The sequence below is a fragment of the Pygocentrus nattereri genome, chromosome 16 (genome assembly GCF_015220715.1).
Source record: "Pygocentrus nattereri isolate fPygNat1 chromosome 16, fPygNat1.pri, whole genome shotgun sequence".
Taxonomy (NCBI): Eukaryota; Metazoa; Chordata; class Actinopteri; order Characiformes; family Serrasalmidae; genus Pygocentrus; species Pygocentrus nattereri.
Window position 1 is genome coordinate 10,433,701 of NC_051226.1, and position 15,906 is coordinate 10,449,606.

Genomic DNA, 15,906 nt, shown 5'->3' on the forward strand with positions numbered 1-15,906 from the left:
TTCTTTACAACGTAAGTGTCCCGGTGGCTAGGTATATTATTAAAATGCCACTGTGATGACAGAGCTCACCTTGTTTTTTTGTTTTTTTAAAATATGTTATAGTGTGTGAATATGGCTTTGGAAATGGCTTGCAGTCTGAAGTTTCTCCAGCAGGAAGCACTATTAGCACACATCACCATAAATCTGCACCAGAAGAAGCTCAATCCTAAAAGTTTCATTGTTTTCTTTAGCTATGCTGTGTCTTCTTCAGGAAAAAAAACAAAAAAACAAAATAAGCTCATATAAGACAAAGTTTTTGTCAGGAGGTATGAAGTCAAAATGAATAAACTGCAATATATCAAATTACTTAGTTTTTACTCACTCAAGATTATACTTGTATCTTTAAAAATTGCACTATAATAAAACTGTGGCTCAATAACAGTGATAATGTCACTAATGCTTATTAATACACTATAGTCAAGGGCCCTGTGTTTGAGGTACTCTACCTTATGCTAAGATAAGGTAAAAGTTAAATGTGACAGGATGCTGAAAGATGTGAATGCGATAGAGAGTAATGGAGGGTGGTGAACAGAGAGATGTTTATCATAACGGCATTTCACTCTGCTTCCCAGTAATCAGCATGGGAAATCAAGATATCGCAATATGTCTCTGCAGAGGAAAACAGATTCACCCCTACACTAATCGCTCCTAATCTATTTGGTTAATTAAGGGGAGGGTGTTAACGTGTGGGAGGCTGATCTCCTGTGTGGTAATGCTCTAACGTGGAGTGATGAACCCACAGTGAGGGCCTGTCTCTGCCAGGCTCTTCCCGATGCACTGTGTCTCCAGTAGTCCTGTGTAGCTGAGGCTCTGAATTTGGGCTTTCTACCAGACAATCAATCATCTCTCCGTCAGTGCCCACTGAGCGCCTGAGAGCTGTCTGAGGCTCCAGACACACTGTCTGCAGAAACATTTTTCTGATCAGAGTGGCCAATACTCAAAATCAAGAGGCATTTATGGGATTTGAAGCTTTAATTTTTTGGCTACTGAAGTGGTAAAGACCAAAGTTATCCTAGTTGGGGAAATGGTAATGCCATTCATTTAGTTATTATCACTTACTACTATACACTTGCAAGTGTGGTTGATTCCGCAACAGAAGGAAAATGTTGGCAGTGATACACAAGGAAGAGAAGTGAGACAGAAGTAACTTTAATAGTGTGTATATACTTCCCTAAGGACTCATAACATGCACATCAAAGAAAAAGTCAGCTACAGATGATCAGAGCACTGTGTTTGGGCTGCTTGCAACTCTGCTCTGTGATATTGATCCGGTTCTCCAGGGTCTGCTATAAAAAAGCTCCCCTCACAGCAACCTGTATAACAGCATTTCAAGGAGCCTGGCAGCAGCCAGTCTGTTTCTCTCTTTCTCTCCCTCTTTCTATCCCTGCTCCATTACCCTGGGATCAAGCAAGGCTTTTTATCACTGCCCCTAAAACAAGCCATTATGAGGGTTATTACCTCGACTGGCCTCTAACCAGGTTCAGAGACGCTTCTCCACCACCTCGTCTGCTCCTCTGTTAGGTGAATGATAAGTTAGGCTAATGCTTAACAGGATTTGATCTCTGCTGATGAACAGTTCATAAGCTACTGCTATACTGTTGGTGCACTGTACAACATTTCTTTGTTTGCCTGATTTTTAACAAGTACAAACATTGAATATAAACAGTTTGATTAGCAACCTAATGGCTTAAAACCTTAAGCTAAATGGTAATGTTAACACTTAATGACAATTATACTCCTTGCTAGGAGTATATCTGCATTTTAATGAAATATCTATGATTGCATTTGCCCTTACAGAAAAAAGAGCTACACTATTGTGCGAAAGTCAGAGACCACCCTGTTTCTTCATTTTCTAGTCAAAACAACCATTGAAAGCAAGTTTTTCATTACCCAACAGATACTAGATTTAAGATAACCCACCTGTATAAGGAAGGGGACGGCAACAGATGAGGGGTCAAATCATTAAAAAAACAAAAAACAACCACCACCAAACAGACCACCAAAACTGTCCTGTCACCATCAGATAAACAGGCTTTCACAGCCAATCCACAGTTTCTATCCATCCTTCTACTGAGAGAAGACAACTCAGCACAAAGGATCTAAAAGGATGTGTAACTGTCAAGAAGCTGAGAAAAGTAAGCAGACAAAACACTAAATAGTGAGAAAAAAATATTTAAAAAAAAATTGGACATTAATAAATATAAGTTAGTTTGACTTCTGCACAGTATTGCAGTTCTTGTTTTTATTTGTCTGAAAGGACAAATTGAGTGATAAATGTTTCATTATAATAATAACAATTTGTGCTCCTAGCAAGGTCAGCTTGTACTCAGCACGTAACTGTAATTAAATGCTAACATTACCATTTAGTTTAAGGGGCTATTTTTGCTCAGAACTGTAAGGCGAAATAATCTCCAAACACACAGAGCAGTGAAATATGGACAAACAAAACAAACAAAACTGTAGTAGCTTCCTGCCAATCGACACTTATGTAATTTGATTCACACTGTGGCCTGAGTCTGTTTCACACTGAAAGCAGGAATGGAGAATGTTGGAGTTGACAGGACTGAGACTGTATGATTGGCACAGCTGAGCATGGGAGATCTCAGCAGGATCTGGTAATGAGAGAGAGGAAAGGATGCGTGAAACTCAACACACAGACGTGCGCATGAAGGCAAAGACACGCACACACGCTCTCTCTACGGTACACGCACTATTCATATCACTAGTCAGTTTGCACCCTGCATCCATCTGTGTTGTGGTACTACCTTGAGATGGAATCCATATGTCGGTATAATAAGCCTTTTTTTTATGACAGCATGAGGACATAAACTCTTCATGTCACTGTCTAGTCCAATTTAAATCTGCATCACTACATATAGTGAGACTAACATGAAGTGTCTGTTGGCTCTTGCACCCAAGCACAGTCACAGAAGGCTGTCAAAGGTGTAGGATGGTGTTACTATACCTCCAGGACAGGTGTCTCTTGTTCCATTTGTTCTGAGGAGCCAGTGCCCGTCTCCTCCTGCCAGTAACAGTCTCTGGTGCAGATATGTCTGGCAGTGAACAACGTGGGGTCTTCATTAGGCCTAGGGTGGCTTGGTCTGTAGGGGAAATACAAAAACACAGGCATTCACACACTTTATTTCAGAATATTCAACCAATTTTTTGACTACATTTACATTCACCAGATTCCTTGCATTTTAATTGACCCACCTTATTTCAGTACAATCACTGTACAATTGCGGCCATGTTGAGGACCAAATAGGCGGCTAACAGGATGTCTTTCTATTTGCTGCACTGTTGGTTACATCAACTGTACAGTAATCGAGGGGTTAGAACTCTATGTATTCTGTTGCTGTCTCTCATGTATTCAACTACAGAATATATTTGGAATAAACCTCAGCTAATTCCATGATCAGTTAGAATAATCTGGCAAACTGTCGTGATTGGCCCCTCCCACTCCCCCATGTGCCTTGTGTTTACTTCCTGGTCGTCCACGTGCTTCTTTGTTTTGATACTTCACTATCCTGCCCCCTTGTTTCGTGACTCCGCCCCTGATTGTTTCCACCCGTTTTCTGCCTGTCCCTCATTATCCCTGTTTGTATTTAAGCCCTGTGTTTTCCTGAGTTTCTTGTTGGTGTTTGTATGTTTGATATTTGATCTGTTCTAAGAGTATTGTTTAAATTCTGTGTTTGTTTCTGTGTTTGTGTTGGCTCATCGAACTTGGACTATCTTGACTATGACTCTGGATTTGCCCCTGAATAAATCTTGCTTTTCTTCGCACATGTGTCTGCCTCATCATCGCTCCACGTTACACAAACCAAGATAAGTCTCCTTCATTTCCATTTGTTGTGATCAAACTAACCCAAATTTCTGTGTTTAAACTACCTAAAAAAGAATCTGTCAAATTCATCTGCCAATCATCACTTTGTATTGAAAAAGAAGACGTCAATGGAAATGATTCCTAGTAAGTCCCTTAGTCAAGTCCAACATGCCATTCCACATAATGACCCAAGTCATCTTTCTTCAAATTAATGTAGCTGGCTACATATTTAAGTATATTACCTAGATAGTTACGCTGCTAACTACTAAACAACACTTGTGAACTAATTAAATATAATTATAGTATTATGCAAAATAAATCATTTTGAACAAGACAGACATGTATTGCTTTCATCATTTAAATAAAATGTGAGACAAGCGCTAAAAGGTGGCAAGTTCCACTCAACACAGGTATATATATCATTTGAAGAGGCACAATAACTGTTATTCCTTTACATGATATTTTAGAAAGGACTTCAATCACTACATGAATATTTTAATTGAAATATTAAAAAAAACATGTTCTGTTTGCATATTGTATTTCTCAGTCCCATCGTCCATTGGAGACAGACATATACTGGTGGCATACACACCTATGATCAGTCTGAAACATGGCTACCACAACAACAACAACAAAAAAATCACTTGGATGAAACACAAGGACAATACACATTACAGTGCAAACTGGCACCCACCAAGCACACCGGTCTCCTCCAGCCCTCCAAACCGCTGCATGGCTTTAATGGCCTTGGTCAGTGCCTCCTTGGTCTGCAGCTGCCCAGTAACAGGGTCAGCTGGTGGAAGGTAGCCGAACTTACTCAGCCAATCCTGGGAAAAGAAGAAAAACAGGGGTTGTTATGGGCTATTTCCTTCATTCCTGCACAATTTGAGCTGATGTACTCAGCATTAAACAGCATATTATATTAAAGTGACTGAAGATTAGCTTGTATAAAAAAGCATTCAGAAAATACTTCAAGTTCTTAGGAGCCTCTGGTTATCATCATTTAGGGGTGCTGTTGTCACAGTGTTTCAGAGCAAGCTCAGGGCACATAGACAGGTGTAATACCAACCTCATTCTCTCACTCGTGTTAAGTGACAAACATCAGCTCGACAGGCTCTGGCTTCACCTCTGTTGCATTGAGTGCACTCAGGTACACAGCATATATATACTCAACACTGATGATAACAATTCAAGCTTGTGTTAACCATCTAATTTGGCTTCCACCGCTGATATGCTTTAAGTTAGAATGGCTTTAATTTAAATAGTTATTTAACACATGTGTAAGGGTGATGAATTACTACAGCCCATCTTCACTGAGTAATCTCAGTAAACAGTGAAGCTCTGAAAGAGTGGAGGCTCCACTTCCAAACCAACAGATTTCAGATGTGATTGGGTCACAGATCAAGCCTTACTGTGGTCTGAATGTCACTATTAATTTACGTTCTCTTTCCTTGTCTAGGCTTAGTCTTAAATCCCTGACTTAGCCTTTCATCCAGCTGGGCTTAGTGTCATCTTTCAATCAACTTCTTGAGACCATGTTGAAATACGCCTTCCGGCTAATTCAGCTTATTAAAAATGCACCTCCACCTGATTAATCTAGCCACCTCCATCATTTGCAATTGCTAAGGTACACCGCCATGACGACACTAATCGGTCTTGTTATCGTGAACGATTAAGAAGCACAGGCTGCGGCTGACCTCAAGAAGACTGATGACATGTGCTTGCCCTCAATTGCCACAGCAAGGAAGGAGGATTTGCTTTGAAACCTAATCCTGGAAGTTAGTGTACACGCTGTGCAGCCACTTAAAAAAGGCCATCTAGAGCAAGAAACCTGGTAAAGACAATAGGATCTGCAAAGTGCCCTCGTGACGTCAGTGTAGGCCACTTATGATATCAATGTTACTAAAAAGATCATAACACAAAAAAACAACAGCAGCTGCCAAGGACAAAAACAACTGATCAATATTTTAGTCTTGGCAGAGTTGCAGAACTTTACTGCAGAGCTGAAGTTAAGTTTTAGACTTCACTCTCCTCCTGCAAGTCCTACTTCCACTCAAGGTCTTCACAAGTAAGTATACGGAGAGGTCAAGAGAGGTTACAGGATCTAATAGCAGGCGTGCTTCAACAGAACTGTCATATCTTTGACAGGACTCAGGTTTTCAAGACCTTGAGTTGAACAGAAACCACAGATCAGAAATCAGTGAGGCTACAGTAACAATGATGATTGTGTCACCCGAGTAGGAACATGACCAAGTGCATGCAATTTCCTGTGCATGGATCACAATGTCTCCTTGAAGTGATGACTACAGAAAGAAAATATGGTTCAGTAGTCAACACAGCAGGTCAGCACTGAAATTCTGTACCTATAGATTTATTTATATTGACCAAAAAGTCAAGGCTCAACAAACTCATGAAGGGTAAAAAACACAAGATGAGTCACGTGTTGTGTAACCCTATCCTGTGCATCCCTGCACCCACCGTAAACGTAAAACGAGTTCCAAGGCCTTCCAAAGCGTTCAAACTACACCCGAAAAACCATGTCTGCACTCTGCAGATGAAAAACCTCTCTGACGATGTCCACACAGCTGCAGTTAGCCATTTTCCTAAAACAGAATTCTAAAAATGCTAATGTTACCCTGCATGCTGCAAATGTAAGATAAATTACCTTCTTTTTCAGTAGTGACTGGCAAAGAGAACTTGATGACATTTTAAAAAAATTCCGGCATGGTCCTCCTAATTAGCGTTACCATTATGCCCATTTTGGAAACAAAATAAATAAAAGGGCAGTCTCTGACTTTTACATAGTATCATATGTCATAAAATTGTTCTTTTAAATACTTAGTTGTCTGTTTAAATACTTAGTTGTTTAAATCTGAACTACTATACAGCATAAATGAAAATAAATACATTACAGCACGGTATATTAACATAATACAATATAGCTTAATAATATAATATTGTATTGCAGTTTGTGATGGTGTAATGTGGCCCAGTGCTGTGTTGACGGTAGACTACAGCGTTCCACTCCCAGCTGGCACAATTTGTGTGTTGACAAACTGTCCAGCTGTGTCAGAGTGTGGAGAAAGGGCTTACTCTGTTTGTGTGAGCTCTCCACCCGCTGCCTCTAAAATCAATTCATGATGAGTTACTGTGCTCACCTAGCGCTTCCCCATCTTTGTCTCACTCGCACACACATAGTTACATATACACCCACCCAACACATCCACCTTTAAATACACAGGCACCACAGCTCTGTTATTAATTCACTGCAGAGTTCAGCTGAATGTGCATGAACTACTGGACAAAAGGAACAAGTTTGACTTTGTTACTATTAACCCTTGAAAGCATGGTTGTTTTATCTAACATCAGCACTTCTATTTCTTAGACATTGGCCACTAATCTCTAATACAAATTGATCTATAAACTTCCATGACAGCAGAAAACTGTCAAATCATTTTATTGGAAGTAAACCAAAATATTGTAACATTTACTTTGATATTTTGTGTGGTTGAATGTGTTGATTCTACAGTGCTCTAATTATATATACTGCATAAGCTGATTTGGCTCAGAAAAATAAAAGCTCTTCAGCAAAACATTTTCAAGGATTGCTGTTCTAGCCTCCCTGCGAAATAAGCCTCCATAATAAGCACCATACAAAAATCCCAGTAATTTAGGCTGGAGAATATGAACGCCAAGAGATACCAGGAGGCCAAATAATACTGTATTAGTACTCATTTAGGGCATTTGGCAGACACTCTTATCCAGAGCAACTTACAATTTGATTATTTTTACACATATAGGCGAAGGTAGTGTTAGGAGTCTTGCCAAAGGACTCTTATTGGTATACTGTAGAGTGCTGGCCAAGGCGGGGATTGAATCCCAGCCTACAGTGTGGAAGGCAGTGATGTTACCCACTAAACTACACAAACCACAAATCAAATCATTGCATCCTTACAAATGATGCAGCTTATTAACATACCAAGGTACACATTTAAAACATAATGTTATATTGCATCACTAAAACATTTTACTGTTAACTGTATGATCACTAACTTCAACATCACAATATACTAATACAGCACTTCCCAATAGCATCATCAAACTGTTCTTAGAAAATCTTTAAAGAGCAATTTACTGCTGTACTTTTGTAGACCCAGTTATCACACACTGGGTCACTGGGAGAGCTAAAAATATGCTCTGCCGTCGTGCTTCTCTGAGAAAACATTTTCCAAAAGATCAACTCCACCAGGGTCATAGGCTTTGTCCAAGGACGATGCTCACTGCTTTCACTCTCTCAGCTTGGAGGCTGGGTGGGGCCAGGCGACACTCCTGCTGTGATAAGTGGGTCAGTCCTCTGCACTGTCAGAAATCCAGAAGCCCAGCATCTATCTCATTCTAAATAAGTTCCCCTTCCAGCTAGCAGGGAGAGATGGCTGTAATTTTCTCAACAAACATAAAAGTTTCTATTGTGACTCCAGACAAGAGAATATTAGACTTTCACCTCATGTCACATGAGGAGAGTGAAGGTCTCCTTTGATAACGTGTATTACTGAACAAAACCATAACTTTATACAGGGAACAAGAATGCAGCAAGTGCCATGACTAGAGCTGGAAGATATGGTTTTGAAATCTATCTCACTGTTTTTCAAGTTTTGCTATATAATATTACATTCAGAGCATCAAGAAATATTTTTTATTATTCTTTAGTCTAGGGATGCACCATTCTGGTCCAGAAGGGTCCAGCAAAGTTCTGTAGTTCCCCTTTTCAAACATACCCACTTAACCTGGCAGTTAACAGAAGAAGTGAATCAGGTGTGTTTGAGCAGGACAGTCAACAAACTGTGCTTGACTCTAGCCCTCCAGGACCAGGGTAGTGCACCTCTGCTTTAGCCATTTTAACCAGTGGTATACTTTCATGGAGTTCTGAGTGGCATGGTTTTGAAAATACTTTCAGCACAATATCAGTCCTTACAGCTCTGTGTGGAGAAAGCCTGGAGAGGAATTCCAACCAGACTGCACCATGTTTACTATAAAGCACAGAGGTGGAAATGTTAGTCTGGGCCTGTGTTTCTTACAATGGTGTCGGTGAGCTTGCGTTCATTGATGGGATCATGATCTACAATACACTCTGGGTTCAAGCCTTTGTAGCCTGCAAAGAAACCACTAAATCAAAAGAAGTGAAAGTGTATAACAGGATAACGATCTGAAACAGAAAAAAGGAGGAGTCTGTTCAAAATAAATGCCACCTGGTTTGACATTTTGTTTCCCAACAAAGTGAACTTAATACATTTTAAATATGACAGTGTCCAAATACTTTCTGGTGCCACATTATCCCTGTACCACCATTCAAGCATTCTCTCAGAAATGGTTTAAAGGGTGCTTTTTCAATCAGAAGAATCATAATTTGTCTTTTTAATGTAGTATTATATGTAGACCTGCTTGGAAAGAAACTGTGGTAAATCTCTTTAGAAGGTCTGCATTCAAATTTAGTCTGTGCAGAGCCATGGTGTCATCCAGAACGCTATGCACTTTAGGTTTCCATTTTGCTAATGAGGCTTGGCAAATTCACATTCAAAGTTAAATGATTATGATGTGCATACATTTCTCTCTCCAAAACGTGACTGTAAATATACTGTATGTACTGGATACTTTGTCCAGCCCTAGCAACGACTGAACAGGACTTATTACACAAATTCACAGCCTTGAACTGAGTGTGGGAGACAGGATTCACCACTGTGCTCTTTATCCACACATTTCATTGTGCCCCTCATCACTTCCCGTGTTGTACTGTACGTTGTTACCCTTAAACATAACAACATAAAAGGAGCTTAATAGTCAGGGACATCAATCAGCAGTAGCCAGAATGAAAAGGCTCATTCAAAGTGTGTTGTGCAGAAGGTGAGAGGGGTGGAGTAGAACACCTGTGAGACTTGTTCGCCAAATAAACAAAAGCATCACCTCTAAAGTGCAGCTTTGATATGGAGACAGGAAAAAAAATCTTTGTTTTTCTGTTTGCCTGCTTCATGGGATGCATGAAAATGAATGATGTATGCAGTAATGATGCAGAGAACAAGAGCCAGGCAGCATTCTGCACGGACCGTGACGACACAGGCGGAAGACTAAGGCTCCTGTCTCTCCATCTCCCTCTTTTTCTTGTCTTGCTCTTCTTTCTCTCATGTTCTTTCATGCTGGTAGTTCTGTCAGACTCCTAGCCAGGTTTCAGCACTTACCCACGGAGCCAGTCAGTCCCCATGCACCAGCCTGCAGATCCAGTCTGAGCTCCTCTTAAGTTAGCAGAGCAAGAGAACACCACAGGGTGGTGGACAGTAAAAGGCCAGTGTTGCTGTTTTCCACTCTTTCGGAACAACTCATCCTCTACATTTCTGCTAGAGTGCGCGAACATGCTTCATGGCATGTGCCTCGGGGCTGCAGGTTTGTTTTGGCCATTTCGGTGTTCATGCTACAATACCTGGGGGAGTAAGACAGAGTGGTGTACCTAAGAGACAGACAGCACTGCCATTAAACACAGTGACAGGACTGTTCTGCTCGCTGGAGCGGATGGCTCTCTGCTCCCCACTCACGTCTGACCACAGCACACGAAATGAGAGAGGAAGAGTTGAGCACTAAACTGAACGACAAATCCTCCCGCCTGTAACTCTCAAGCTTTCGGGTCAAACCACAGGCCACCACTGGGGGGATTAACCTGCGCTCAGGTTTTTGTTGACCTGGGTGGGCCCTAGCTTTGACAACTGAGGCAAAAATGTACGCACAATTCCTGTGAGATGGCAACAGGTGAACGATTAATTGCAACTCCAATAAAACGCTATTTCAAAGAGTGCAATTTTTAAATATCAGTAACTTTGACTACAGGGGATAGGATTTGTCGTTTGGTTTAGTGCTCAACTCATGTGATGCTTCAAATGTCATCAAAAACAGAACAAACCACCATCAAGAATCACAATAAAAAAGGTATATAAAAAGTATTGCTTTGATCTCATTATCAATTTCAAGGTATAGATCAAATATTACCCTGCCATTACTGCTGTAATGCTGTTTGACCAACTTTTAGGAGTGCAGATTCAACCCAATAAACACGTGAACTGCCTGTAGATGAGTTTAATCAATCGCCCAAATACAGAAGTGACCACATAACCACATACACAGACAGACAGATACTTCCACACATACAGAAAAAAGGTAAGCAAAACCAAGACCAAAGTCCATTGGTGGGTCTAAGCTTTTATACCTCACTTTTATGATTTAAAAATAACTCAGACTGTATAAGTTGTTTTACATGCGATTATTGAATAAAAGGCCCTATGAAGTAACAAACACTGGAATTCAAGGGGCTAAAGAAACAGTTATATTAGCATAATGTACAGCATAATGCATAATTTCAGCTGCTGAGAAAAAACCTGAAGATTTTGACTTATAAAAATAGACCGACAACAGTCTCAAAAACAATTTCAAAATCCAACACTTTGTAATATAATAGTTTCGGTAATGAAAACAATAAATGGCTATTTAAAACTCTGTTCCATTTGCTGTCCTGTGCTGGTCAGCGCAGACATGTTCAACAACCTGCGCAGCAGCAAATAAATAGTGAACATGTGTGTGGAACTGTTTAATGGTTTCAACAAGGGACATTAGCGACTTCCCAAGGACTTCTCCACTAAAGGTTTGACAGCACTAGAAAACACAACATCCGACTCAAAACGCAGAACACAGCAAAACAACACAAGCAGAAAGACAGTCCTCCAACACCATCTGTTGCCTCCGTTACCGTTAATGATAAAAAAAAAAAACACTCTTGTCAAGGTCATTTGGTTTAATGGCAAACACTATATTCTACACACTGTAATAAATTTTGTCAACGTTTTTCGATTTCGGTTTTTAGCCCATGTGTCCTGAACTGGCCTGGGCGATATCTAAAAATAATGCGCACAAAATTTTCTAGTTAAAAAAAATCTCTATATCACGTGCAAGTGATTTCCAAAGCCACGTCCACGCGCTTTCCACATTAAAAATAATGCATTTTACATTGTTACAGTGGCATTTTCATAATTCCACTAACCACCAACACTTCATCTGTACAGAACATATTGCACACTGGACATAGAAGAGGATCAGAGGAACTCCAAGTTTTTTTACTGCTGCGAGTCACTTTGAGGAGAGCTGAAGTGCCAAAGCACATCAGCATTCATTATAGTTTCCATTTAAGTATATTAAGGGGAATCTGTGCGGTAAAGCTAGCACTGCAGTGTGCAGCAGAGAGAAATAACACAAGGAGTATCTTAACAAACCTCTTTCTCTTTCTGTCTCTCTTTGTCACTTGTGCACGAGCCCACACACTTCTGCAAACCCTAGTTTATTAATACATTTTTAAGACTTTTTAACAGTAAATGAGTCCTCTCTTATTCGTTCTCAGTTCTTTTAACTAAAACAAAGATTTCAATGTCAGAGAATTGCTGATAATAATGAGTGGTGGATGTTTGACAGTTTGCTCTGCTTTTTCATTTTTTGACGCTTACACAGGTTTTTATTGCCATTTTTGGTCCTTGACCTTGAGCGCTGAGACAACAACAAACACAAAAGACTCCGATGTTGCAGGAAACAGGCAGCATAAATGCACCTTTCACCCTATCCGGCTCTTGCGCTCTCTCCATCCCCAAATCTGAGCTGCATAAGCTCAGACTCCAGCAAATCTCATCTTCGCACTTTGTAAGTTACTTCTTATTGGAGGTTAAAACTCCATGGCTCTTTCCCCTGTAATCCTGATTGCAGCTGTTCTAATCCTAAATTCCAGAAAACATGTAACAGAGTATGATAGTGTGCAAACACAAATAATCAGTATTCCTCCTTCACAATTTTAGCAAAAGCTCATGTATATTGGCACGTTGTAATAAACAAGAGTGATGGCGTCATTGGCCATCTCAGTAGAGAGTGTGAGACAAATGGAAAGAAAGAAAAAGCATTTTCTAAAACAGATTATTTTCTTCCTCTCTCTCTTCCTAGTACTTTCACCAGAGAGGCTTTGTGAAATATCCATACCGGATGACACAGAACTGGGTCAGATTGGCAAAAAAAAGAGAGAGAGAGAAAGAGAGAGAGAGAGCTTTCACTTTGGGCAGTGAAAGGTCACAGAGAAAAGTCAAATGGCACAACACTTCCTCTTCCTCCGAGCCTTCTCCCATGGAGCAAGTCAGTGTAGTCAGGCATCTGCGGCCTTCGTGCTGTGAAGAGTTTGATTGTTCCTGTCAGGTTGGTTCCATCCAAACCCAGTGCAGTCCTGTTGGGCTCTGCTCCGGGTCGTGTGTTTGCCTGAAGCAGCTGCCTGACAGAGCTCCTTCATATGCCACACTGAGAGGAAGTGAGTCATTAGATCCCTGGTGACCCAAAAGCCCTGTCTGGCTTCTCTTCATATCCCTTCATGGCTGGAGTGAATTAAAGAGTGTTTACATGGCTAAATGTCAGAGAGAGATGGGTTAAGGGAGAGATGAAGCTTTGCAGTCAACCTATACGCTCTTCTCTAGCTGCATACTGATGCACACAAACAAATAAACATTAACCAATTTCCATAAGGATGCACTGTTGAGTGTTTTTATTATAAATCCTAATTTTCTTTTACAGCCAAATTGGTTGATCGCTGATTTTTTTGCACTGATTTTATTAGCCTTTTTAACCCAAAGCTCACACTGCGTAGGCTAAATGAACATCAACACACATAATAATGACTTTATATTAGGCAGCGTCACACTCATAAAACTATTCAATCTTTAATGCTGACGCAAAACTGCCAATTTCTGCTATTTTGCTCTTCTCTGCTAATCATAAGATGTATGTTGTTGCATGTATTTGGTATGTAACTAATGATCAAATAAAACTTTTTTAAAATTATTTTTATTTAGTTTGAACAAGAAAACATGTGACTTTTCCATTTAACTAGCGTCTCAGGAGCTTACATGCTTGCTTGGAAGTATTCACAGCATATCCAACAACAAAGAAAGTCTCGTGCATCTTTTATACAGTGATAGAAAATACTTAAGGGGCCATTACACACATACACACATTCTAAAATTGTTCACCAGCAAGACACTCAGTTTTAAGGGGCCAAAACTGGCATTTTATATTATTAAACAAAAAAAAAATCAGTTACCTATTTAATTAAGATAAATAACTACACTGAAAGTAAGAGGCCACTGGCTGGTCAGCACAGTGAGTCATGAATAATTACTAGGGATGCATCAATACTATTATTTTCAGACAGGGTCTGAGTACAAGTACACATTTTTAGTACTCGCCAATCCCAATACCACAATGAGTAACCTAATTAGAATTAATTAGTGTAAATGATTGCAATGCATTTTAACAAATCAGTAAAATGTAGCTGATTTTGAATGATGTGCATTAGCTAGCTATTCTACATTAGTTACCTTTGCAGTGGAGAAGTAGGTTTTATTCCTCGTCAGAAAAGCGCTTCAGTACAGCTCTAAGTAAAGTACGATTCATAGGTTTGCACCCCAATCTGTCTCTTTCAATATCATTCTCTGTAGCACAGCCTCAGCAGGAATCACATCTGAGGCAAACGCATCCGATGAGCTCACCTGTGGAGCTCCATGTCTGAAGTATTTTGTCTGGCTGGTTGAGCTATAGTTGAATGACTGTCCCACAGTCCGTAACACGTCTGTGTGTGAGCAGACCCTCCTTCACTGTCAGCTTGAGTCGTCTGTTCACTATTGTGGCAGCGTACGCTCGGCTTACGTCACACAGCATCAGTAGGTATTGGAATACTGAGTATGAGTATGAATTAATGAGCATTGTATCGGCACGATACCCTACACCAGTAAATAAATATAACAAATTTTACATTACATCATTATTTTCAAATTTCATTTTTTTAAATGCAGAAAAAATCAGCAGGTTCCAATCTTGGCAATTTACTTAATTCACTGTAGAGATTTTAGTCATTTTGCTATATATATTTGTATATAATATATATATACACATGTATGTGAAATAATGAATTACTTAGGTACGTAATATATGTTATGTAATATTATGTCACAATATGTAATACATTACACTCGATTTTCACTCTGTGTGGACAAGTTTCAGTCCGTTCCTCTGCCTTTTTTCCTTGTTTGGGTATCAATGACAAAAAAAATGTACAGAATGTTTAATTTTTCTTTTTGAGAAACTTTATACATTTTATTTATCCATCCATTTTCTAAGCCACTTCTCCCTCAGGGTCGTGCTGGAGCCTATCCCAGCAGTCATCGGGCGGAAGGCAGGATACACCCTGGACAGGTCGCCAGTCCATCACAGGGCAGACACACAGACACAGACAGTCACTTACACCCAGGGGCAATTCAGCATGTCCAATTGGCCTGACTGCATGTCTTTGGACTGTGGGAGGAAACTGGAGAACCTGGAGGAAACCCACACAGACACGGGGAGAACATGCAACAGAGACGACCCCATTCACCCAGCCGGGGAATCGAACCCAGGCCCCCCTCGCTGTGAGGCAAGAGCACTACCCACCACGCCACAGTGCCGCCCTATACATTTTTAAAATTAAATTCAAATCAATAATTAAAATATCTAATTTTCAATGTGTCACTGATTCAAATTTTAGAATGTGCACTTTGGATGTAAGTACTATTTGTTTCAATGAGCTATGGATCAGTATAAAATCACACCATGCTTTCGTGTCACACAATGATATCTGACTTTAACCACATAATCAAATCACTAATGCTGTGATCCTAACTGCACAATAATTTTGCTAATGCTGCCCCAAGATGATCTTTTTTAGGTGTGTTCGAAGCAACTCTTTGTCGCATATGGGCGTGTACACTGTCTTGTTTTGCTTCTGAAAAGAAAATGTAAAAAGTCTCTACTACATGTCCATCGCTGTTTTATTTATTAACTCTACAAGTTCATGAGCTTATAAGTTTCTTTCATTAATTAAATGATACTATTGGAAAGAGGACTGGAATGCCCATAGAAACAAAGTTCAGAGAATAAAAGTTGGAGACTTATTC

The 15,906-nt window shown here is 40.0% G+C and overlaps 1 protein-coding gene across 1 annotated transcript in view; it reads right to left on the reverse strand.

Moving 5' to 3' along the window:
* mmp17a (matrix metallopeptidase 17a) overlaps positions 1–15,906 on the reverse strand; it is a 68,173-nt gene that overhangs the window by 24,377 nt on the left and 27,890 nt on the right. Inside the window, exons 2-3 of the mRNA XM_017714890.2 lie at positions 4,557–4,689; positions 3,005–3,140 (exon numbers count right to left, since the gene is read on the reverse strand). Coding sequence (XP_017570379.1) covers positions 3,005–3,140; positions 4,557–4,689 — 269 coding nt within the window. The remainder of the gene's footprint in view (positions 1–3,004; positions 3,141–4,556; positions 4,690–15,906) is intronic.